General features: G+C 38.2%; 1 protein-coding gene across 1 annotated transcript in view; it reads left to right on the top strand.

The window, feature by feature from the left end:
• VWF (von Willebrand factor) overlaps window positions 1–25,948 on the top strand; it is a 140,746-nt gene that overhangs the window by 110,026 nt on the left and 4,772 nt on the right. Inside the window, exons 41-50 of the mRNA XM_035892068.1 lie at window positions 123–227; window positions 709–914; window positions 2,213–2,362; window positions 10,200–10,310; window positions 11,679–11,862; window positions 12,733–12,773; window positions 17,723–17,839; window positions 21,069–21,167; window positions 22,560–22,688; window positions 24,434–24,473. Coding sequence (XP_035747961.1) covers window positions 123–227; window positions 709–914; window positions 2,213–2,362; window positions 10,200–10,310; window positions 11,679–11,862; window positions 12,733–12,773; window positions 17,723–17,839; window positions 21,069–21,167; window positions 22,560–22,688; window positions 24,434–24,473 — 1,182 coding nt within the window. The remainder of the gene's footprint in view (window positions 1–122; window positions 228–708; window positions 915–2,212; window positions 2,363–10,199; window positions 10,311–11,678; window positions 11,863–12,732; window positions 12,774–17,722; window positions 17,840–21,068; window positions 21,168–22,559; window positions 22,689–24,433; window positions 24,474–25,948) is intronic.

The following is a 25,948-nucleotide window of genomic DNA, read 5'->3' as shown; positions in this document are numbered from 1 at the left end:
GGATAGCAATAGAGTGCAGGGGAAAAAAAGGTTAATGGGGACATGCACACGTGTGTGTGTCTTGTCTTGAGGACTAACTAGTCAGGCGTGATCTTAAACACTCTCTCAATTTCTTTTCTTAGTCTGTGATCTGGTTTCCTGTGATTTGCCTCCTGCCCCTGCCTGTGAGTTTGGCCTGCAGCTTGCTCTGACCAACCCTGGAGAATGCAGACCAAATTACACATGTGGTAAGATTTTTATTTTAGCAAGGAGTGGCATTGCAGCCTTGCATTTGAGCAACACCAACAACTCCTTTAGACATTCTTTTTTTCCCTCTGAAAGGTTTAATTTTGGAGCCAATTGAAATGTAGCGATTTGGCAGGCTTGGAAGAAGGGTACTGTGGGCACTTTCCGAGTACACTTTTGAATTAAGGAAAAGAGAAATACTTTACTCTTGGACATGTGTGCTCTGACTGTTATCCTTATTTTGTAAATATTTTTGATTGTATATGAGACAAGAAGTTTTTGGCAGGGTAGGAATTTTTCCTGAACCTGCAGCACAATTTTTGACCTGGCTCTTTTATATCTGCATTGCTTCTTAGTCTTGCAAGTAGGTTTGTAACAGTTTGCAGTAGCAAATTAGCGCCTTGCTGCCAGAGAACCATTCTGTTCACTCGCAGCACTCTGAAATGCTGCGTGCTTGACATGGTACCTGCCTTTTTCTGCTAGCGTGTAACAGAGAAGCGTGCAGCTTCCTTCAGAGACCTTCCTGCCCACCACATCGAGAGCTGACTGTTAAGAAGACCGAGTGCTGTGATAAATACGAGTGTACCTGCAGCTGCACTAACTCAACAGTGAGCTGCCCTCTGGGATATCTATCCCGATCTCTCACCAATGACTGTGGCTGTGTATCTACCACCTGTGTTCCAGGCACGGTAAGGGGAATGAAGTGTGATTTCCACGGATGAGAGTATCTTTTGTACATGGAGCGGCAGCACCAAAGTCAGTGCGTAACTAGATATTAACAAGCCCCCAAAGAGACTGCTGGATAATGATGCCAGGGCATTTTAAATTACATGTGTCGGGGAGAAGTACACTTGCATCACACTGTTGCTTGTTTTATTACAGTCATTTATTCTGACATAACCAACCTATTTTTTGTGACTTTGAGATAATAAGATGATTTTATATGTTCCCAAATCTTGAATGACCTTGAAGTTTCATGCATATATATCAGGAATTTCAGAAGTAATTTTGAAATTTTTCATTTGTTTCTGGATGACAGTGGTACATGCTTTTAGATCAGTACTGTTACTCTATATTCTTCAAATCCTATGCTAACTTTATTGAAATATTTGGGACACCTTAGACCTAGACTCCTTGTGCCCATTGATTACCTTTGCTGCTGCCTGAGGAGGCATTTTATCATATATGAAATAGATCACCAGTTTTCAATTTTTGCCAAATTAATACCTGACTCTCTTAAAGTTTCACCAGGATAAATTTTTCCTTATTTTGCCATCCTTTTATTAAGTTGTTATATTATGTTAACCTTTAAGATAAATTTGCTTAGAGGAGACATTGCAGGGCAATGTAACCTTTTCACTGAAGCAACCTTACCTCACAGCTTGCCTTCACTGTCTTGCAGCTCAGGAGATCTAGCCTTTATTTTCTGTTCCTCAGTAGTTCATGACCTTGCATAGGTAATTTTATGCCTTTGTGACTTGCTATATCTATAAAAACAAATTATGGTCGTCTCTTTAATAACATGCTGTAAAATTTACTAATACAACATGCAATTTAAGAGATGGCACTACTTTTGTGATAGCTGTGATGACCTAAGGATACAAGAGAATGAATGCTTGTAGCTCGAAGTAGGATCTTTTCAGATCAGCTGATTTAGCTGGAAGAAGTTTTGTGTGCATGGCTCCTTCTACAAGACTCACAGTCTATTATCTGTAAATATCATGCCACATTATACTTCCAGTGAAACTGAGTCAGACCCTGGGCAACTCCACTGACTGCCAATAAAAATCTCCAGTTTATTCTTTATAAAACAGCGGCCTCAACAGAGCGGCCACAATTTTAAGCCCTGTACCATTTCTACTGGGTTCAAAGTATTCCATAAAATTTATGGTAGGTTTCACATCTTAAAAAGCAGCCTTTTGGAGCCAACAGTGTGCTGTTACAGCAGCAGTGTGCTCTTTCATGTATTAACTGTTGCATTCAACAGGTGTGTGTGCACAACAACATAGTCTACCCCATTGGGACAACCTGGGAAGATGGTTGCAGGGAATGCTCTTGCACTAGTATGAGGGATGATGTTACAGGACTTCAGATGATGGAGTGTCATGACAAAGCATGTAACACATTCTGCTCTCGGGTGAGTAACATTTTAACCAGTGCATTAGCCAGCAGAGCTAATGGAATGATTACTTTTAAACCTGCGTGTTTAGTGAAACCAGAGAAATACAGAAAATAAGTATTGTAGCAACGAATTATCTTGGGAACTGAGTCTAAGAAGGCCTGAACATTACGGACTTTATTTTAGGGTTATTGTTTTAGGATCGTATCCTGCTGCCAAGGAAATCAGTGACAAGTTTATTTTACATTTCAGTAAAAGCAGACTGCATCCTGAAGCATCTATCATTTACACCACTTGCACAATGAGTACTCGTGATGTCTGAACTTCAATTTAAAATGGTTTTGTTCTAGCTGAAGTTCACTTGCTGAAGGTAATGTTTCAGATCTGTCTATTGCTCAGCTCTGGCCATTATAGCAGTAATAACACCACATGCTGTGACCCTTATTATGCGCAGACATCTACTACGTGCTATAAAATTATGTGGTCTACTTTTGGAAGCCCACAAAGGAAGCATGAGCTGCTTTTTTATATTGAGATAGATGATCAAGCAGGAGGAGACAGGTACTTGGTAGAAAGAGTTGGTAAAGAGTTCTAGAAGATTCAAATGAATTGGTTAAAAGTCAGCAGCACTTGCCAGTGTCATAGATTAGAAGACTTTGACCATAACATGATTTGTGCAAACAGAAGTTCAAAATGGTTTTATACTTCCTTTAAACTACCCAATTACATCCCTAACATTCCTCACCTTAACATAATGTGGAGAATAAGGAAGTAAAAAATCACTGTAAAATTAAATGTGATGCCCTAGAGTTATATTTTGTTCTGGTATCTAGCACCTTGTACCCATGATCCCTGAGCATTCCTATGTCCTTGCTTTATGAGATTAGCATGGATGTGTCAGTCAAGGAGGACAGTGGAAATACACAGCTTGGGTCTGCAGAAAAAGCAGATGGAAGAACAGGTTGTCCAGCCCTGCCAAGTCCTGACAATCCACAGCCCTTACCAATTGCCATGTGGCCAGCAAAGTTGTGCTGCAAGCATCAGAGGCTACCACAAATACATTTTGCCTCTTTGTAAAGTTTTCAGGATATACATGGATTAATTGAGATTTTTCTTGATGGTATGAGCCAATTCTATTCAGGAAAAGGCACATACAACCTGAACCATTTCCTCCCCAGTCCATGGCCTGGTGTGTTCACAATCTGCCAGTTCAGTAGGCTATGCGGGGTCCATGCGGAGCAACTAGACATGGCAGCATGGGATTCAGAATATTCTATGAAGGTCTTTTGCTGACCCCATGGGTTTGGTCTCCCCTGAACTCTGAAGCCCAGAAGAAGCTAATTTTTTGGGTTTTTTTCCTCAGTGCAGAAGCAAATATGAGCTAGTTAGTATTGTGCAAATCTCTGAGTTGGTTTTGAATAGAATATTAGGCTACATATTGCATTAGCCCACACAAAATTCAAACAGTTGACCAAGCAGCAAGTGTTCCCAAACATGTGCTGTAACACCAGTGCTTTCAGTGGTCCGGTAGCTGATAAAAGTTTGCACGCTAGCCTGTGACTCAGCAGACTGTCCTGGTGTCATTACAGGTGACCAGCTGGAATTTGTCAGTGGGAAATGCAAAGAAGGGCATACTACAACAGTAACTGCAGACCCCTTTAACTAAGAGGGGGAGAGGTGCTGGTTCTGTGTTTGATTCACTGTGCTGACTGGGATGCACCTGTGATGTTCTGGGTTTTCTAGTGCTGCATGAGACAAGATTCACTTGTTTCTTTCTCTAGTAGTAAGGTTTTTTTCTTCTTGCTGGAAATACAGTGAATCTCCAAACAAATATATTATGTACATTTCCCTCCTCTGCCAAGTCTCCAAATCTTTGCAGCCTATTTCCCAGTTTTTTCTAAACCTTTTAACCGACTTTAAGAAGTCTGCCTTTTTTTTTTTTTTTTTTTTTTTTTGGAATGAATCCCATTTACACAGTTGCATTCAGAACAGAGGCTAAGAGAAATCAACACATGATCTCTTTTCTTCCTCCTTGCTTTTGTTCAGTTACATTTTGGTGAAGGCTCGTCATTAGCAAACCTTGTATATAAGGCTATGAGAAGTTAGACGTGTGCTTTTGCTTCCAGAAAGACATTATTAATAATGTGTCTGGGAGTCAAAGACTGAACTTTGGCATAGAGCATACATGTGCAGCACCTCATGGCTGAGTTAATGTTGTTGTGGAAATCCTGCATTGTCAGACTTGCTTTAAATCCTAATTTGAATTTACAATAATACGTATTTTAAAACAGTTAATCATGCACTGAAGTTTGACTATGAATATTTCAGTTAAGCAAACCAATATCTGAAAAGCAATTCTCTTTTCTGAACTCTATTAAGCTAATTGTGTCTTGGTTTTCAAAGAATTTCAAATGCCTTAATACCGTTGTATTTCAATGTCATTTAACTTACCGCCTCTGTATCAGAACAAGGTTGGACAGTGTATAGGTATGTCAACTTGAGAAGGTATGAAAAAAACCCAAACTTTTTTGAATGATGTTTTCCTCTGCTGTGTCTTAAACACTGCATAATTCCAGAGCAAAAACCCAATCAATTAAAAAAAAAACACGACAAAACAACAAGCCAAACTAGTGTTCTTTCTGCAAGTGTAGAGTTTGGTGAGAAAGCTTGAGGATGCTCAGTGCAGTGAAAACCATGAGGGTAGATGTGAAAGCTTTCAGCTTTTGCAAGAGAATGCCTTCAATTTCCATTAGTAGAAGAGACTTGTTTCTAGTATGGCAATTATTATGAAATATTAGATCTAAAGTATCTGGCTGTGTTTTTGCTCATAGCTATAACTTTATCAATAATCTGTTATTCTAATAAAGTATCATTAATGCAGAGCTACAGTTTCTTGACAAATCAACCTTAAGGATTGCAGTGTCCAAAAGCTTTTTTAAAACAAACAAAAAGCCTTGGTGGAAACCATACCAGATCTTTTTGGGAATCTGCCATTTCTTCTGCTCCTTTAATGGTTATCAAAGTTGTACAACCAAAATCATAGTTGTTGGAGAACCTGTGTAGCTCAGATTTTCTTTTTTCCTTTGCTTATTCCTGATTCAGTGGATCTACATATCAAGGACTGCAGGAGTTCTGTGGTCCAGTTTGAATTGTCCTTAAAGCTTATTTTCAGTTCAGATTAGATAACATTGAAAGTTGTATTGACATTAAAGACATACTTTAATCATGGATCATTAATAAGATGATGTTCAAACTCTCTGCTGCTCATGGTTATTAATTCCATTGCCGGGTCTTAAAATTGTGGAGTATCGTTGTCGACTGTGCCATCTGACTTCTGTGAAAACAGCTAACGTTTTTTTATCTAGCTACACAAAAAGAGAAAAAAAAAGTAATACATGTACTAGCTCCTTCACCCCAATGAGTGGACAGTGCTACTGCTTTCCTGAGCATGACAAAATCAAACTCAAATCTTATCTTTTTTTAGAATGTAAAAAAATGCTATGGAAAAAGAGTGGATGTTTCGTTAAAATGAACCAATCCCACAGTTCTCTGAGGATGTTAACAGCAAATACAGACTTCTCACTTGCAAACCAGATATGGGTTTTATTCATTATATGTCATAGTCTCCTCACTTTTTCTGTCCTCTTCTATCTTTTTCTTACCAAAGTTTTGAGAAAGCAAGCAGATAATTGCCGTAATTATTGCATGTGCCACAAGGAGGAGTGATGTCTCCCTCCTGGAGCTTCTTCAGAAATTATTTCCCTGAGAGTACATCAGACTATATCCCTTCAGAGAATCGTGGTGATAAAATGGATAACAGCTTTCAAAACAGCTTAAAATCATTAGTATACTAATGTAAAGGGAGCACTTTGCTTGATTTCTGTCAATGTTCTTGGAGTTAGGTACTTTGTAAGCGGTATAAAAGAGTGTGGTTTAAAGTATCAGATAATTTAAAGTATTGAAGTCTTAGATGATTATGAGAAGAATGAAGCATAATTTCCTGGGAAAAGTGTTTAAGACAAAGCCATTTAGCTAAGTGTGTGTAAATTAATTAGGTTAGATTTTCAAGCCTCTTGATGACTGTGTTAAATGAAAATAAAGAACATTTGCACCATACATGCAAAGGCGTAGTGGATGATGGTTGCAATAGATCCTGACTACAAAATCTATGGCTTTAATCTCCAATATTTAAAATGGGTATTTTCCTTTGAAGTAGCATGTAAAGCATTGTTGTAAATGGCTTTCGAGGTCAAAATGAAGACTGTTTGAATATTAGATATGCAGGATCCTGTTTAAAAACTGTGAAATTCTTGATGGGATGTAATTTCAAACACACTATTTGCATTTTAAAACATAATATAGTATGGAAACTAGGAAATGACACCTTAATGTTCTAGAGACTTGCAAATGGAGAATGAAGTCCTCACCTGGGGTAAATGGGTGCAGCTCCAGGGAATTCTCTAGAATTGTGCTGATTCATCGCCACTGAAGATTTTGCTTTCAATGTTTCAAGTTGATTTATATTCATCCTACTGGGTTTTTCTCAGTCTATGGTTGCCATTTTAATTCTCTTTGGTTCCTCCAACCCTCTCTAGGTACTATCATCTCAATATGTAAAAGGAAAATACTGGAGCCTTCTTAAAACATATTACGTTGAAGAATAATCTCTGTTTGTTATTTCATGCTTTGTTGGCAAAAAGGCAGCTGACAGAGTTTTCTGGCCAAAACCTTAGCACCCATGAAAAGATGAACTATGTGCCCTGAGCAATCTTAGAATGAAAGAGGGAGTGCACAAACATGCCAAGCCATAGCCTGTGCAGTAGTCTTGAGTAGGAAATGAAACCAAAATGTGTGGTCTCTGAATGCTGCAGAATTAATCCGCATTCCTCTTTTGTTTGTTGCAAGCCAAGCCCCACTTCAAAAGTGGGCAAAATTTCCCCCCCAATGTAGAATGTCTTAATCTGTATGCTTTCATCCTCCACGTGGAAGATCAGCTTTATCTCAACATTTCTGTTTGATGGAACAGCCTGATCTGGTAGCATAACTGAGCACTTGTCAGGTTCTCTATCACAGCTGCTGATTATCACTCCCAAGTTGGCCATGTCCACCTGTTCCAATGCGAGGGGTGCCTTGTGTTGCCTTGTCCCTTATCCAGAGCACGGGGATTTTTTTAGTCCTGTAGACTGTGATCTGCCTGTTAGTGTGGCAGATGGTCAGACACTTACCAAGGGCTTCTTCTTTGAAGTTTTAACTCTATGTTTAAAAAAAAAAGCAAGATGCAGAGGAAGAATAAAGCAGCAGATCCAGTCCAGAAAAAGCCGAGGACAAGCTGAATATTGACTATAAGTGGATCCTTGAATAAACCGTGGTAAATACTATATGCTAGCGTCTAGATGCTAGAAAAAGAACAATAATTAAGGAAGAAATGGATACTACTTTGCCTAGTTTGATCTAACATAAACCTTCAACAGCACGGTATCTGAGATTTTTCAGATGTTCATGTTCATAGATTGTGCAGCTCAGGAATAATCCTGGTAACATACTCTTTGTACATGAGTCATGTAACTGGGAAAAAAACCCCAAACCAAAACAAAAACCACCTCAAAATTCACAATATATTCTCCTTTTCTTAGATTTAACCTTAAACATTACCACCTTTAGAATTAAACATAAAATAAAATTTTATTCATTTCTGTAGCCCAAATTTCCATGATGTGAGTACAAAAGGTGGGGTTTTCTGATGGTGAAGTATTTCTCATGCTGTGGAGGATCTGTGGCAGCAGGGAATCACTGCCCACCTTCTCCTCAGGTACAGATGGTTGCTCTGCTTTTTGAGGAGCTCATGAACTGCTGCAGTTTGCAGGTTTGTCTCCTGAGTCAGGTTTGTAGGCTGCAGTGGTTCAGGGGCTGCCTTAGAAGGAGCCCAGCAGGTGCTGAGGTCAGGAGCTGTAATGTCCTCTATTTTTTCCCCTTAGGAGTCAGAGCTCCCAGATTTTGAAAACACCAAGTGCCCAAAGAACCACTTAGGATTGTTGAATTGTCCAAACCCAACATATTTGTCAGTGCCTTAGGAGTGCAAATCACACCTGGAGTTTGCTGTGCAGCACCTTTTTGTTTGTACTTTAGAGAGCTCTCTTCAAACCAACTTAGTGAAATTTGGGTCCTGCAGCTGGATTTTGCATTGTTGAGATGCTGAGTTTATTCCAGGCACAAAGAGCTCATGGATTTTTATTAGAGAAATAAAAATGAGTTTTCCACTCTGAATTTGCCACTGAAATAAAAAAGTTTCATCCCGTACTTCAGATGCTTCAGACATGTATTTAGCAGATAAAAGTCATATACAACAAAATGTTTAATGGTGCAACTTTCCCCGCAAAGTTAGGTCTGGTATTACATTGCATGATACTATACAAAATGCATTTCCATACGAATGTCTGCTGATTATTGAAGCTTGCTAATGTGCTTCATAATGGAAATCAATGACAGTTCCTGAAGGGAGGGAGCAGTTGGGAATACTTCAGCAATTTCAGTTCAAAGGGGTTCACCAAAATAAAATTATGCTTATTTTCATTGGCATTTTTCACACAAACAATATTTTGTTCACAGAACATCTTTCCTTCAACTCTGTATTGAAATCAGTTATGCTTTGCACTTTGGAGACTGCCTAGATATCAAATATAGAAAATATTGTTCCTAATTGGAATAAAGTTCCTTGTTCTCTTTCACTTAGATATTCTGGTGTTTGAATATTTGACTAGCTGCTTCAGGAGATGAAAAGACTAAATGATCAGTCAAAACTTGTCCTTAGACTACATTTCTGACCAATCCTTTCCCTCTGCTCCAGCACAGGGCAGTCAGATGTCTCAATGTGCTCAGACTGAATCTTAACCTTAAAATCTCAGGAATGCAAAGGGGAGTTAGTGCTGATTAACATCCAAGATACCACTAGAACAATTTTTGCCTTTCATTTTCTTCTGTAAAATACTATCAATCATATTTAAAAAAAAAAGTTTTTTTAAATACTTTTGCACTCCTCTGTGGGGCCATATTATTGGAATGACTTGCTCTTTACAATTTGCTAATGCATAGAAGAAACTGATCACATACAACAAACTAATATTCAGAAATGACTGCTGCTTAATGCTGTTGAAATAGCTAGGGTCCTCAGAAAGCATTTTTTCTTTTACCTCTTCCCTCTCCATTGCTTCCTGTTTATATCATTGTTCTTTTCTGTCTTGTGGCAAATCTTTGTGCTATTACATATTTGAGCAGATCCTAGCAAAAAGAAGATGGTTTTGGGTGATTTCAGGTTTTTTTCTTTTTTCTTTTCTCTTTTTCTTTTCTCTTTTTCTTTTTTCTCTTCCTCTTCCTCTTCCTTTTCCTTTTCTTTACTTTTACTTTACTTTGTTTAAAATGTTAGGAACCATCAACATTTTCTGCACTTCAAGGAGGGGTGCTCAATACCAGATTAAAGAATATCCTTACAAGGCTGGCTGATTGATTGATTTGCATGACTTGAGGAAGAGTAGTACCTAGTTGGTTGAGGTAGCTGAAGCAAATATGTCTTCAAAATATATATTAAAACATAACTAATGAGACAAGAATTTCTACTTCTAATGTTGTATGCACATTTATTTTTTTTTTGACAGATGATGTTAACCATTTAACAGGAGCTGGTTGGACCACTTGTTTGTTTTGTAATAGCAGTGTGTGACCTTGCGGTTCTGTTTTCAAACTCCCCTTTCCATAAAAGGTTGCTAACATTAAGCCTTTATCCCAGTGCGGTTTTTTAGGATTAATCTTCTCATTTGTTTTCTATTCCTGGATCAGTCAGTCCTTTTCTTTTCTCCCACAGGGATACAAGTATATTGTCGAAGAAGGAGAGTGTTGTGGGAGATGCCAGAAGACTGCTTGTGAGGAGCAGCAATTCTGGTCTCGGGGTGATGCAGATCCTCGTTTGCATGAGGTAAGGTGGTGGTGGCATGGACAATTCCTCTTCTAGCAGAAGTGCCCTGGAATTATTTTGTGTTCCATGGAAGGAGATTAAGAAATTATGTGTTATTTCTCCTCTACGGCAAGCAGCACTGGAAAACATTTTTTTGGGAGGCATGTTACTTACCCACTTGGTTCTAACAAGCAAACCTTCTCTTTCATTTCCAGGATCTAAGGAAGCAATCTTTTTATGTAAAATTAGTAATTTCACAAATACTAGATCAAAAGAACATTAACAGGATGTACTTCTCTGGCTGTAAGCTATTTGTTTAAATTATTCCAAATTAATTTGTATTACCCTATGGATAACAGGCAAGTGTGGTACTGGATTGATTACATTTCCTGGTCCTATTCAAATAGAATATCCTACCTGGTACACACTGAAATACCAAGAAGTAAATGAGGATAGAGACATGAATTATTCTCTGGTTGCTAAGGATGATTGCTGCATGTCAGATCAGACCGCAGTCCAGGCCACACTTATTCTCTGCTCAGAATAACAGTTTGTTTTCAGCAATGTGCCTCTTCACATAGGAGTCAAAGAGATCAATGGGAAGTGAATGCATGCAACAGCCATTTAAAATGTGCTTCAGATATCCTACCACTCTGGAAAGCTAGGTGGATATTTGTTTCTTTTCTTGCCTATATTTTTCATTCCTTCACGCTATTCAGTTTGTTCTAACCCAACCGCCCTTGGCAAGCCTTTGCCTGCCCCAGTAGCATTAAATTGCTTAATCCTATGCAGAGCTTTGGATTCAACAAAGGCAGGCAGAGCAGGTTAAATATGTTTAACATAATAGACCTTCTCCTCATCTTTTCTTCCCTAAGTGTTGTTATAGCGTGTCTGCATTTTTGTCTACATCTCACTTTCACATCAAACTTCCACAAACTATCATGTTTGATACTAACTTTTAAACAATTTCTTTTACAAAGGCAGTCTTCTGCTACCTTTTTAAAAGCTAATATAATATTTTGCAGCCTGCTTCTTCCCTGATTTTGCCAAGGGCATTTCTTAACATGGATCAATATTCTGCTCTGTTTCATAAACCAAGCCTTTGGAAGGCCTATTTTAATGTCCAACCATGTCTTACTAATTTCAGTTGTCTTAATGGAATAATAGATCCTTGTGCTCTCCTGTCCCTTTCTTGATGTGTCCTCTTTCAACTCTTCTGTCAGACTGTTGTCGTGGTAAGGATTTGTGGAGAACTGTTGAGTGACAGACTGTTCCTGATGCAGTAAACATGCTTTTTGCAAACCAGCATGTCGGCTATGGTAGTCTTCCTGCTATCCAGAGGCACAAATACTTCTGCCTATATTTAACCCTTTTACAATTTCCTATCAGGTTGGCACCGAGTGGCGATCCCCCTTCAACCGCTGCATTATCAATGAGTGCATCCAGGTGAACAATGAGGTTTTTGTGCAGCAAAAGAATCTTTCTTGCTCTCAGATGGACGTGCCTGACTGTCCAGAGGGAACTGAACTACGCTGTGACCAAATAATAGACTGCTGTCCTTCTTGCAGATGTGGTAAGGTTTTGTGTATGACAAATGGAATCACGGGAGAATGAATCATCTCATGCGTTGATCTTCTGTTTCTCGACAGCAATTTCAAAGGTGCATGTTATGAAAGTGTAGTAATACTTCAAAGCGCTCTTGTATAATTTAGACATTGAGTGCAATAGCAACTGCTGCTATTAATTTCTCTTTAAAATTGATGTTCACTGTCTCTTTTTGAACTACTTACCATTGAAGCTATTTTGCATGGCTTCAGAGACACATACCAAGCTATGCCTCTACAGCTCTAGACTGCACTGTTAAGCATTTAAAAAAGGTCTTGAGTTGCTTTTGACCTAGGAAAGTTCAACGCTCTCCCCAGGGCTTGCTATGAATGGGGAGTTTGCATGCAGCCATGCTGTTTTCTGCGTGTCTCTGAGCATTGTGGCTGTGGCCATTTCCTGATGATTTGGCTAATTGGGCTCAGTCTGGGAAGACTTCCAGTCATGTTTAATTGACAAGTATATGTGCAGCCACAGGGTAAGGAGCTAGCAGTGGAAGGGGCAGGAGAAATAAGCACGGTAACTTGTAGAAAACCTGTGAGTGCATCTTCTGTGAGTGCAAGGCTTGAACTGGAGGGAAAAATCTACATTGTGCCATGTACTTGTTAAAGAACAGCTCAGAAATGGATATTTGGAGGTGGAATTCAGGATAGCTCTGACAAATTGTTACCTTCCCAGGTATAAGGTAAGAGGACTCAGTTATGCGTCTTTACAGCAAAACTGGATCCAAATGTCCTCAGCTGGAACTGGAATAAGTAAAAAATGCATACCCGTGGTTTATTAAATCTTGGCAATATCATGATAATGGTAATGCTACATGGAATATTATCTTCTTTTTCAGTACCTCTGAATGGTTGTCTTTTGAATGGCACTGTTATTGGGGTAAGACATGATTCCTTTTATTTGCTGTGATGGTAAGACATTTATATATATGAATGAGTTTTTGAAGAACTTGCCAGAATACAGATAAGCATACAGGGCAGCTTTTTTCAGACACAATTTCTGCGAGTGGGACCTTGGGTAAAAGCAGTGGCAAGGGGCTCAGCATGTGTGTTCATGACCCTGCCATGGTCTTCCTATATGACAATGAGTATCTCTGCAAAATGGGGGCAGTAATGTTTCCTTATCTTGAAGGATGCTTGAGAAAAGTGCTTAGAAACTGCGGTAGTCTGCGTTGTGTCATGAATTGCAGGCTACCAAACACACAGGAAACTATCTGCAAGGGATAATATAAAAAAATAATCCTCGCCCACCTCAGGGAAGCAAAAACTTCCCGTATTCTACCTAGAGGATAAGGCAGATTAAAAAAAGGATGGAGACTCTTGCTCCACCTGTGTGGAAGGAGAGGTATCCCTTCTTGGCTATTAGTAGGAACAGGAAAGCAGAGCTTCCTCACTGTTTGACCTCTGCCTCCTTTCAAGATCCCTCCTGATATGCCCTCAGAGGAAATTTTTTCTCAACTGCATGTTTAATGGATAGATTAAGACATGTTTAACCCAGCCCATGACAGTGGGAATGATGGGAGTTAAGGATCTGATCTCATTTATGCCGAATTTATCTTTGGAGAGCTCTGTCAATTGTCCATTGTTTCCCTAAATCCATATTCTGGCAGCACCTCTGGTGTCAAAGAGCTCTAAATATTCTCACCATCCCCTGGGGAAACAGGTCCTCTTTAGTCATTTAACCTAATTTTTAACTTACATATTCCTGCATTGTCAATGCACGTCTGTCTGTATTCATTTATTTAAAGGTACATTTAGCCAAATCTCTTTGGACTTTTGAAATATAGTGGAGAGAACCTTTCTCCATCTATTTCTTCTGGTTTTTATCCTTTTCATAAGTGATGGGCATAAGTTTATCTGTTCTTTAGAGCTAAACCCCTGTCATCAAGCACCCATCATTCTGTGTGGGGATTACTTCCCTGTGGAATTACATCCAAGGAGTAACTCTGCTGTTCTTGTCAGAACACTGGGACAAGGGTTTTAAAGTGGTAGAATCTGAAACAATCTGCTTTGATTCCTCTATTTGTCACCTCTATAGTATGTAGACAAAATTAGTTGTGGCATTTTATAAAGACCATACTTGTAGAAAATGTCATGCAGTATAGTAATTGCTAGGTCCTGCCACCTTCTGTTATATAGGATATGCATATATAATATTTTTTCTATGTTGCAAAAAGAAGTTGTCTTTCCATTTGCATGCTGTTCTTCCATGAACAACTACATGAGCAACTAATTTTTTTCTCTTGCAACAAAATTTCTCTTGCAACCTGATCTGTCAAGTAAAGTGTTTGTTCTATTTTCAAGTGTTTTAAAATATTTTAAAATACTTTAAGATGAACCATAAGCAAATTTTGAAACAAAATGTCATGTTGAAGGCAAAAGGAGAAGTATCTGCATTTTGAAGACTTAAAATATTCCAGCTTCTACAATATTGAAAACAAATCATATCTTAATGAAATTTTCCCAATTTGGAATAAATTCATATAAAGTGCTTCATCTGAAACTAAACTACATTTTGACTCATTCTAATATGCTATCTGACAATATATAAAAGCTGACTTCAAAAATTTTATTTTTATTTTTTTAATACAGCTTTTAAAATGTGTTATTGTTCTCCCTGACACTTGCTCATTTTACCAAACAGTGCTTGTACAAATTTTGAGGGTGTAGGTAGGCCCCAGCTGTTGTTACTTCTGTGCTCTTGCTATCACAAGTGTCAGGCATTACTGAAGTTAGCATTCGACAATGCAGTTACCAAAATATTTTCTCAGGGTGGAGAGTGTGAAATTCAAATTGAGATATAATCTTGAAATATTTATAAACAAAGAGGCCATTTTGATTAGAAAAAAAAGAGCTATATTAGAACTTGTCTGAAATTAATGAACTTTTCTTTTGAATTAAACTAACTTCATTTAATGACTTATTGTTAGCTAATTAGCTATATGTCTGAAAGCTTTTGCGCAGCTGGCATTACTACAGCTTTGCCTTACACTGTTTTCTACTTCAATGACTGTTCCAGAGTTCTGGTCAGGAAGGAAGATGTGGTGTCCACAGAAGTTTATACTTCCTGGATTTCAAAACCTTTATTCTGGGTCCTTTAAGAATAGGTTTTAAATTTCATTTTATATCGAGGGAAAACTTTGCTCCATTCACTCATTCACTGAATGGTTCCAATTTTTGAGTCTTTTACTGCAGTTCTGTTAACTGACTATGTCCTTAATCCCTTTACATTTTTGTCTTGTATCTAGTTACCAATATTATATTCCAGTAATTCGGTGTATTGCATTCACTCCGCTGTTCTTAACAATGCTGTGGGCTTTAACTGCAGACTTCCAAGCAGGTGGCTGTATTTACCAAAAGGATTATCTGTATCACTCATCTGTTTTCCCAGGCTTTTACTGAGTGGCATTTTTGAAAGAGATCTGAGTAGATTTGGGCTTCACGCAGGTTATTTTGGCTGCTCTGACTAACACTGGGTTAGCAGATGTTGACATTTCATTCTAAGTTAGCCAAGAAAACACATGATAGGTGTATTATATAAAGGCAAAAAGATGTATCAATCCATTATTTCACTTATTTCTGTCATGCTATGCTACGTTTGTTCACAGAAGCCATTGTTAAAACCATTTGCATACCGATCCCTAAATACATTAAATAAATATCATAGAACTAAGCTGTGATGCAAACTTTGGATCAAGATAAAACCTTCCCCCCAGAAGTTCAAGGCACTTGGTGTGAGGATTTCATTTCAACATGTCTCTAGTAAGCCCTACATTCCACCCATAACACTGATTTTAGTATAAACTCAACTTTATCTATCTTTTTTTTGTATTTAATTGGAATGTTAGCACTATTAGAAGATCCAGTGAGGATATCAGTTGTAATATCAGTTGTGGTCTTATAGACTCTTTCTTCCTGGTGTGAAAGCCTAGAGCTACTGAGGCATTCTGTGATAAGCCTTTACTTTTAGAGGGCCTGAATTAAGTACCATTATAATAGTAAACAGAACAAAACCAAATATGTTTTGAAATGGATCACTATGATGAGGCCATCTCCCAGATTTGCAAGGCTTTTTTAAGTGTACATGTACATGTGTGTGTGGAGTTACTAATCAGGACTACTACTACTAGTGTCAGTGTCACTACTAACTAGTGTGTCAGTGTATTGAATGCCCTTGTTAGGCCATGTAGTCTGTACTAGAACTGTCGCTCTGGTGTCCGAATGCTTTCCAATCCTGAGAGTAAACAAGAAGTCTAGTGTTTCATATGAAATTTGCTACCCATCCCTCTCCCATAGGAGAATGTTATGAGTGTGTCCTCATGCCTGCACTTGTTGAGGTCTTTTAACCCTCCACATGAATGACCTTCTATTCGCTATAAAAGATTAAACCAAAAAAGCTGAAAGGTTCTGTGTCAAGGTCTCAAGCTGAGTTGTTAAAAGACAGGGATCTCCCCATTGGTATTACCACCCCATCATGTTGTTTGTGGAGGTCTTTTTTACAGACCTGCACAAAACAAGAAAAAAGTCATTGCTATTGCTGGTGCTTTATAGAAAACCACTGAGCCCTGGGAACCTCTGTTGTTCTGGAGTGCAGAGTAAGAATGTAATTAAAATTCTTTAATCAGAACATTTGTCCTTCAGTGTATTGGCTCTGAGCTACCCGCAAACCAATTACGTTTACACTGTTCTGCTGTCCAGCTTCTTGGTTTTGCTCCATTTGTTATATGAGTGTTTACTAGTGTGGAACAAGAAAAAAAGGAATTTGACGATATGCTTAGTATGTAGCATGGGAAATTCCTGTTCCAAATGAAGTCAATAGCGAAATTCCACTGACATTTGAAGCAGTACTTAAAGCTTTTATAATCTAGTGATATTCAGTGTCTGTTTACTTTATTTATTAGGTTTTAGAAGTTTTTTGTGAAAAATCTTTAAGAGACTCATCTCATGTTGTCCATTCAGCCATAGTGATTTAACATTTTCAGGTTGAAATGAAAGGCTGCGCACCTGGAAAGCAGGAAGACTTTGTATTTAGAATTCCTTTCAGTGCTAGGAATCCAAGTACTAACTTCACATCCTTTTGTTTCCCATTTAATAGTTTGGCATTTTCCTCTGTACATTTTAAATGTCATTTTTGCTTGCTTTGAAAAGATGATGGGATCCAGGAAACAAGGTGCTGGGGAAGAGCTCAGGGAATTTGAATTGTGTGCCAGCTCAGCCACTGACTTGCTTGTAACTATGCACAAGTCCAGTTCTTCACTCAGTAGTTTTGTTTCTGGTTGTTTTTTTGTTTTGTTTCATTTTGTTTTGTTTTTTCTACTTTCTTAGTTTTAAGCTTTTAAGCCTCTGAAGATTCTAAGCAGTGTTTTTACAAGAACAATAACAAGTTAGTTTCTGCTCATGATCTGTGGGTTGTGATGATTCAAGACTAAAAACTTGCTGGCAACCAATTCACTACACTCGGGAAAAATTAACTGGTGGCAACCACCTAACACCTAGTCAGATAGCTCATGAAAAAAATCTTCCTCATCACTTTCAAGAATTCCTTTCTTGCTTGCTAGCTTTGTAAGCAATGAAGTAAGAAATATCAATACCATTTCGCAGATTAAGGAATTCTACTTGAAAAATAGCCTCATGCTATGCTGCTTGTGGAATTACAGATGCAAAAATTAAGGTCTTTGGGAAGTGGAGGCATCGATTCTCTGTTTTCTCTGGCAAAGAATTGCAATGCAAGATTTAATGAAAGAGATTTAACCTAGATAAAATTGCTCATTTATTTGAATTTTGCTGAAGAGACAGTCACTGACTTACAAACTGGTTTTAATGTTTCAGCCATGGAGACGCCTGATGGTGGATCAATGCACGACATGTGTCTGCTCCTTCCAGTCAACATCTTCTAGGAGATATACTCTGACATGTACAAAATTAACCTGTGAACCATGCCCAATAGTAAGTGCGAGTGGTCTGGATGTTCTGGTTAAGAATATGTCTGATGAGAAGGTCATGTTCTTCATTGTATACACCAGTCAATGTTCTGTACAGCTCTGAGACCTGTTGCCTTTCTCCAAGTTTTTCTGAAAAGTCATGGCCCTATGTTCTTCTTTCCTTGAATTGGATCAAATATACCAAATGTGATCTAAATCCACAGTGTAGGAAAATGTAACTTTTCATAGTACTCAGGTCCATAGGCACATTTTGGTGTGTATTTCATACTACTTACCTTCAGGTCAAAATAAGGTTTGGCATGTCATTGGCGATAGGAGCTGCTGTGTCTCCATTCCTACAGTATTATCTGTCCCTCCATGGACTGGCAGCTCAGACAGATCTCCATTCTTCATGGCTTTCCTATGACTATTCCAAATTGTCTAATATCTGAGCTCAATAGTATTTCTTCCTGGTTCCCAGCCATGCCTTAGTTGATTTGAGGTGATTGTCCCCATCAGTTCCACTGGCCTTTTTGAAGTCTTTGCTGCTGCCATCATCTGCAAGGAATGAGCTTGGCTGGGAAAGCCAGAGGCAAATAGCTCACATTTTCACTCCATGACCAACAGTGTGACCAGAGTGCCTGACTAGTTCTGCTTAATCACGTAGTTTTCTCTCTTAGCACCAATACCTCAAGTAGAAGGAGACCTAAGCAAGTTGCAGAGGCTGGCTTAATGTCCTCCTGTCTGAAGAGCACAGACCAGAATCTAAGGTTCACAGAAAAAAGTTTAAATGCCCCCTCCTCTTCTGCCTTTGCCTGGATAACAGATGGAGCCTGATGGGCCCAACCAAACCCAGGGCCTATGCAAGCAGTGGCTATTGCACCAAATATCCACATTTCTAACATGATCATATGGGATTCCTGGCTGATATCCAGGAGAGGCATAGATTGATAGGGTCCTGCAAAAGAGAGGGGAAGAGTTTTGGATGAGTCCAGTTTTCAATCCCTAAGTAGTACTGGAAAGGACAACGTAATAAGTCAAGTTTCTGCTGTTTCATCTTTACTAATAAACTAAACAGAGCAAGACTGCAGGTTCAAATTATGTTCTGCAACCACTTACCTTGATGAATTGTCAGCAATGCCCCAGCTGGCCTGTTCTAACTAGCAAACTTCCAAATAATGCCCAGGCACAGGTCAGTGGTTAGGACAACCAAAGGCTAGCCTGTTCTGTGGGGAGAGTGCAGTTCAGACATACTTATGTGTTCCACTTATCTGCAGGGCCAGAAAACTGGCATTGAGGCCCTTTATTTGCTGGCATGAATGTGGCCTGTGACAAAAAGGAGAATCTGGAATATTTTGCGTGGTTCTAGACACGTGTATCACCCCTCCTGTAAGGTATGATTATAGACACAGGCTTCTGAAAGGAAAATAAATGGCCAAGCTCAGTACTGAGCATCTTCCTCACTTCCACAAAATATAACCTGGTGGATCAATGAAAAAACCCCAGATACACTAGAATGAATCTGTGGCCAAAAACATGTGTGCATATGTATGTTCCCACACAAAATTACACAAACATCAATTTTTGCCTTTCAGTGCAAGAAGTCAGCTGTAGAAATTAAAGGTACAGGAATCAATAAAATACATGGTAAAATAAATGTGGAAACATTCCTCTCCTGCTTTTTTCACCACCCACACAATTCCCAAACAGCTCTTTTCCCCCACCTGACCTAAAAGTACAGACTAAACAAAAAATCCTGAAGAAAGGGCAATTTCCAGTTGGGCTTATTAAGCACTATGAACTTGTGTTTAGGAGATGTGCAGCTACCCAAGGGAGGTTGCAGGTCTAGGTGTATGTATCCCTTTGTAGCCATTGTAATGAATCTGTGGAGCTTGAGGGGAAAAAAATATCAAATAAGATACAGAATGTCTTCATCCCCCTAAGGCCAGTGGGATTCACACATGTACTTGGGATCTTTCCTGTCTCAAAGTCATTGATTTCATGGTATACCCAGATTAAAAGCAATTCCTTCATAATGGATAAAATCATAGGTTAAGAGTATGTACTCTCTCAGGAGCACCTGCTTTCTACTGGATGCTGAGGCTGTGAAAGTAAATGCAATGGTAATTGAAGTGCAGCCAACTGCAGCATATTCTGCTCATCAGGGTAATTTTTTTTTTTTGGTCATTTTATGACCTACTTTAGGTGCTTACATTTTTTGCTGGTAGAGCAAGTTCACCTAAATGACAATGAACTATGTTTTCTTCCAATGATTTAATAGTAACCCCCCCACCCTCCCCAAATTCTTTTTCTATAAAAAACATATGGATAACATGCATGCCTTCACTCAACCAGAAAGTGTTTGTTGTCTTAAAAATGTTCAGCTCATCATAAGCAGCTGTTGGTTATGTGTAGCAGCTGGAGACATTACTGTGGGACACTTCATGTGTTAACTCGGTTCCTTTCTGGTTTGTTTTTTTTTTCTTTCCATTATCCACTCTATACCTTTCTTCCTCTCCATCTAGTGTTGCTAATTCTCCCATGCTCCTTTCTCTGCCACTGTTTTTTCCTTCCTGTACTATTTGTGGGGCTCCATTCTTCTTCTTTTTATTCTTTCTTTCTCTCCTTTTTCATTTTATTATATCATACCCTCTCTGATGCTCGTTTTACTTTCTTGTTTTATCAGGCCTTTTTCTTTCCATAGTCCAAATTTTCCACTTTAGCCTTATTCTCCCATTTCCCTGCCCACTGCTTCTTATTATATTGCCCTTTTCGCCTGCTTTAAGCACTTCAAACTACTTTCCCAAGTTGCACTGTCTAGTATTCATCAGCTTTACAGAGAAGCTCCTGCACACCACAAACACAAACTGTGTCACTCAAAATGTTTCAATAAGTTTCCTACCCTCTCCTGCTGTCATGTCTTGTTTAGTGGACCTGACCTTGCAACTGTTATAGTCAAAGAATATTGAATCTAGTGGGCACGGGAGGCTTTGTACTTGGAACTAAACTTCTCTCTCTATTGTATAATAAATCAATACAAGGATTAATGGCAGCCTTTATAAACAAAAACCCCAAAGTATACATCTAATTAGATTAAGCTAGTCTAGTCCTACTGTTTAAAAAACATTTTTCTGGCTATCACTTTGTCCACTGAATTTAAAAAAAAAAAAACAAACCAAAACCCCTTCTACAAATAAGTGTAGGAAGCATGCTTAAAACAATATAAACCCAGAAAAATGTCCTTTACCTTCTAGAATTACAGAAGGCAGGAAATCCCTGGCTCTTGCTGTGGAAAATGTGTGCCAACTTCATGTGGCATCAGGCTGAGAGATGGAAGGCTTAAATATCTTCAGGTAAGTTTCAAGCACTCTTTCTTTTATTTATGAGTAAATATAAATGTAGCACAGACTTCTGGTGAAACCAAGGAAAGTGCATTTTTTCCCCTCCTTTTTTGGTTAGGCAACATGATATTACTCCTGCCTTTTCTTTTATATCTCAGAGTGTTTTCTCAAGAAAGTTTGATTTTTTTTGTTGTTTGTAAATGAAATTAAAAAAGGAGACTTCATACCACAGTGCAAAATTCTAGAGGGACATTCTAGATGCACCTGCAAGCATGAATATTATCAAGGAAATTTAACTGGAATATGAGCTTAAACAACTACTTAGAGGAAATAAAAAAACTCACTTTAAATGAGAAATGTATAATTTAAGTTGAAAATGTGAATTTTTAAAAATTTCTCCAGCATGATATGTTCTTAAACAGGAGTGGATATTTTTCTGGGTAAAACCCATCAGCCTATCACAAGAAACAGCATATAACATTTTCTTTTATTCCATTCCTGAGCTAAGTTTTAGATGGGGAGAGTATTGGAAGAGCAATGAAGCTAGTGAAGGATCTAGAGCACAAGTCTTATTAGGAGCAGTTGAGGGAACTGGGGTTGTACAGCCTGGAGAAAAGGAGACTGAGGGGAGACCTTATTGATCCCTACAACTGCCTGACGGGAGGCTCTAGTGAGGTGGGGGTTGGTCTCTTCTCCCAAGTAACAATTGATAGGATTAGAGGAAATGACCTCAAGTTGTGCCAGTGGAGGTTTAGGGCCTATGAGGAAAAATTTCTTTGCTGAAAGCGTTGCTAAGCATTGGAAAGGGATGCCCAGGGAAGTGGTTGAGTCCCCATCCCTGGAGGTATTTAAAAGATGGGTAGATGTGGTGCTTAGGGTCATGGTTCAGTGGTGGACTTGGCAGTGTTAGGTTGATGGTTGGACTTGATGATCTTAAAGGTCTTTTCCAACCCAAATGATTCTATGGTTCTGTGATTCTATGTGGGGGGTGGGTGTGTGGTTTTATGTCTTTTTTTAAAGAAGCTCCCAACTTAGCCAGAAGTTAAATATTCATATATATGTCTTTTAAAAAGCCAATTCATAGTCCAAACTCCCAAGTTTCTCAGTTAGACAAGTTTCTCTTTTAAATTAATGGAAATTTCTTCCCTGTGAAGAGTTGAAAAGGGTCAGGTTTTGGCAGTCTTGACTGAGCTGTAATCAATATGGCTACGGAATTAAATAGAAGATGATGACTTTGTTGATAAACAATTCTGTTTACCAAAGATTTCCATATTTTATAAACTTCACCACCATGGTACATTAATTGAAATATCACTAAAGGAATAGTCAGGTTGTATAGTATCCTGAAAACTTACTGTCCCGTGTTGTTTCTGTGTAAAGCTAACAGCCCTTAAATCTTTACAGCCAAATGAATCACTTCAGGATGGCTGTGACAGTCACTCCTGTAAAGTAAATGAGAAAGGGGAATTTATCTGGGAAAGGAGAATCACTGGCTGTCCTCCATTTGATTCCAGAAGATGTTTGGCTGAAGGAGTAAGTAGTGAAATGGGTCCTGTTTCCAGGTTTCCTAATAGACTCTGTCATGTTTATGGTTCTGTATATAGGTACCTTATGTGTATTAGGGTGGGAAAGCCCAACCCTTTCCCAGCACCTTGGCTAAACTGGATTTGAACTTTCTTTGAAATTCAGAAAAATGTAAGTTTTCTTTATTTTAAAATATGTGCTGGTTTTATGTGGGACTATACTGCAAGGGAGATGCTGAGCTTGCAGTAATTCTGTTTCATATGAAGCAGGAAACATAAGAAAATGATTGTTCTAACAGTGTTTTCAGTTTGGTGTCCAGAGCAAAACTGTGTGGCTAATTAAGCAAACTGAAAAAAGAGTCAGATCACCCTTTTTTTTTCTATGAATATGCATATGAAATGTTAAGACTTACTTTCTCTACTTTTGTATGAGGTTAGGAAAAGGAATTTTCAGTGCTGTAGGAAGAGCTTAAACTTCCTCATTTGCACTTGTTTGGTATAATGGTATAATAAAAATCCTGCTCAACATGTCCACCCATCTTCCCTGTGATTTAAGGTTAGCCATAGACTGAGGAACAGAGTGCAGGTTGGGATGTAGCACATGGGGTCCTACTTTTGCTCATCTAGCATCACACGCGTTTGTATCCACCTGTCCCCACTTTCTTGCACAACACGAAGCAGCAAACCTTTAACGAAGTTTATGGCCAAACCTCCCTCTACATACTCATTGAGCAAATGAAGGATTTGATATGTATAATGCAGGAAGAATAAAGCTTCTACAGCACATTTCTCACTTTGTGAAATCACTATAGCACACAGAGTTTTTGTTATACAAAGAAAGATTTAGAAAAATGCTGGATTGTGTTACAGGTCTTGGGTTTATTAGCATATTGTAAAGGTCTTCATTGAAAATCAGTGAAGAATAATTCACTTTTTAACCAGAACTTCCCAAACTGCATTTATTCTCCTCCCATAAAAAAAACAAACAAAAAAAAAACCCAACCAAACAAACCCCAAGCCCCCTAACCCCCCTATTTCAGCTATAGAATTAGTCATTTTTCATCTCGTTACAGATGGAGAGTTTAGGTTTTTTAATTAAAAAAGCCTCTGAACTTCTGCAAGTAAGTTCAGGTGTTTAGTGCAACAATGGCATCACCCTGCAGTATCGATATTTCTCAATTTTTCCTTTCAGTATGGGTTTTCAGTAATTTTCCACAATACATGTATTTCTGAGGATTATTTTCTACATGGTAGTAATGAAACAAGAAAAATACAATTTTTGGCTGTTAAATCTTATTTGACAGATGTGATATTTTATGATGATTTGCCTTCATGTTTTCAGCTGTTGTGGAATAGGCATGCTTTCATCTATATTGCTAAAAAAATCAAGAGGGACTGTTTAACTTCCTTTCTTAAATGGACATAAGACTAGAATGCTATTGGATTTAAGACTCTGGTTCACAGAAATGAATTTGTATTCAATGTCTTTACTTTGGAAAGCTCCTAATACAAGGTGACAACAATATTTTCAGGTGTTGAACTTGCTAATATAGTCAATTATTTGCAATCAGCTATCAACAAATACAAGCATAAGTTCAAAACCTTGAAATGGGCAGAGAGATGATTACTAACATAGATTTATATTTTTGTACTATTTTTTTTCCTAATATTTTAAACATTCTTTTGTATTCTTCCATCAGAACAACTGTGTATTACTTATGCCAAAATAGAAGTTTTCTTTTTTTATCATTTTAGGGCAGAATTGCAAAAATTGGCAATACCTGCTGTGACACATGTAAGTAAATAAGTGAAAAGTCTTTTATGGAAATTGCAGAGAGTGTCAGCTACTGGGTAAGGAGCTATGTTTTGCCTAAGATACAGTGTAATGAAACGGATCTAAGCAATGTGGTTAAAATTAACCATTGAACAAGTCTGACCTCTGATTGTGGTACTGCTGTCATGTTTTGTCCAGTAAAACATGTGCTTTGACAGTATTCACAAGTACTTAGAAAGAAATAGATACTCCCCACATTTTATGCAGATGTTAATTATGAATGTTTTATTTTATTGTTCATCTAAAGGTAGCAGGAACACTATTGCACAGACAGGTTGACAAGTCACGTAACCTGATACTGAATATATGAGGCAACCACTTCATGAATAATCAATCAACTTAAAATTAATTTAGCAAAAAAAACCCTGGTGGCAGTAATGTGATTTTGTTTGGTTTTCGATAATGTAATAACCAAAAAATCATAGGGGAAATGCTTGTCAAAGGTGCATTCCTATTGAACAGCTTGACTGCATCTTAAATTTGGCAGTTTAGGAGTCAGTCCTGCAACTCCTAATTTCATGCATCATTGTGTAGATAATCCAAATGTCAGTCAGGCTGTGAGCATAGGAAGGGATTGCTTACATGAGGAAGGATTGCAGGGTTGGGTTCTCATTTCTAAAATGAATCTCTGATGCTTTTGTGAACAGACATCCTCTCAGTTTTCAACTTTGTAAGTAAAAAATTAATAATACTGTAACTTTTTAAAAATAAAAAAAGTAACAAAAGATTGATATTCTCTTTTAAGGTCAGAATATCAACATCTTGTCTGTGTTCTGTTAGCTTTTTTTTTTTTTTCTTCCTTTTTCCTGTGCATGTGCTAATAAATAAAAGATGGCCAGCATAGCAGGCCATCACCACACTGGCACAGTAACTGCTGTAATAATATCCCTGATGAAGGACATTAACTCCTAGAGAGTTTGCAGCCAATGCCTGTCTGTATAATCACTGAGGTCCAGCTTCAGAAATAGCAGTCAGTAAGCTATCGAGATAGATAGACTGTCATCAAATGGCTCAAACAGGTAATTTAGTTAAGAGAGCATCTAACAGGCTTCAGGTAAGGAACACTGAAAATTATTTATTAACAAAATCAGATTTTAATATTTAAAAGACAGGGTAGTGGGCAGGCTCTGCTAATTGAGAATGCCTACCACTGCAATTGAGAAGAGAAGAAACCCAGTTGCAAACGAGCACAGCTCAATACATATATTTATTTAACAGTAATAGTGATTTAAAAGTGACACCTCCTTGCAGCAGCAAAAGCAAACTGATCTAAGTGAAATATTATGTGCCTAAAAACACTTATGTTGTATGGGCCTTCAAATCCTTATTCCCATTGATGTTTGCTTGAATATAGCTCAAAACTGAAAAGTCCCATATTACAGTGCAGTCCAGTTCCTGGTCGCTTCTCTGTTCAGTGCTCTTCATAAGGAAAAAGC

The sequence above is a fragment of the Egretta garzetta genome, unplaced genomic scaffold (assembly GCF_000687185.1).
Source record: "Egretta garzetta isolate BGI_Z169 unplaced genomic scaffold, ASM68718v1 scaffold293, whole genome shotgun sequence".
NCBI classification, from domain to species: domain Eukaryota; kingdom Metazoa; phylum Chordata; class Aves; order Pelecaniformes; family Ardeidae; genus Egretta; species Egretta garzetta.
The sequence above is the reverse complement of the archived record's forward strand: the minus strand, read 5'-3'. Positions and strand labels throughout refer to the sequence as shown.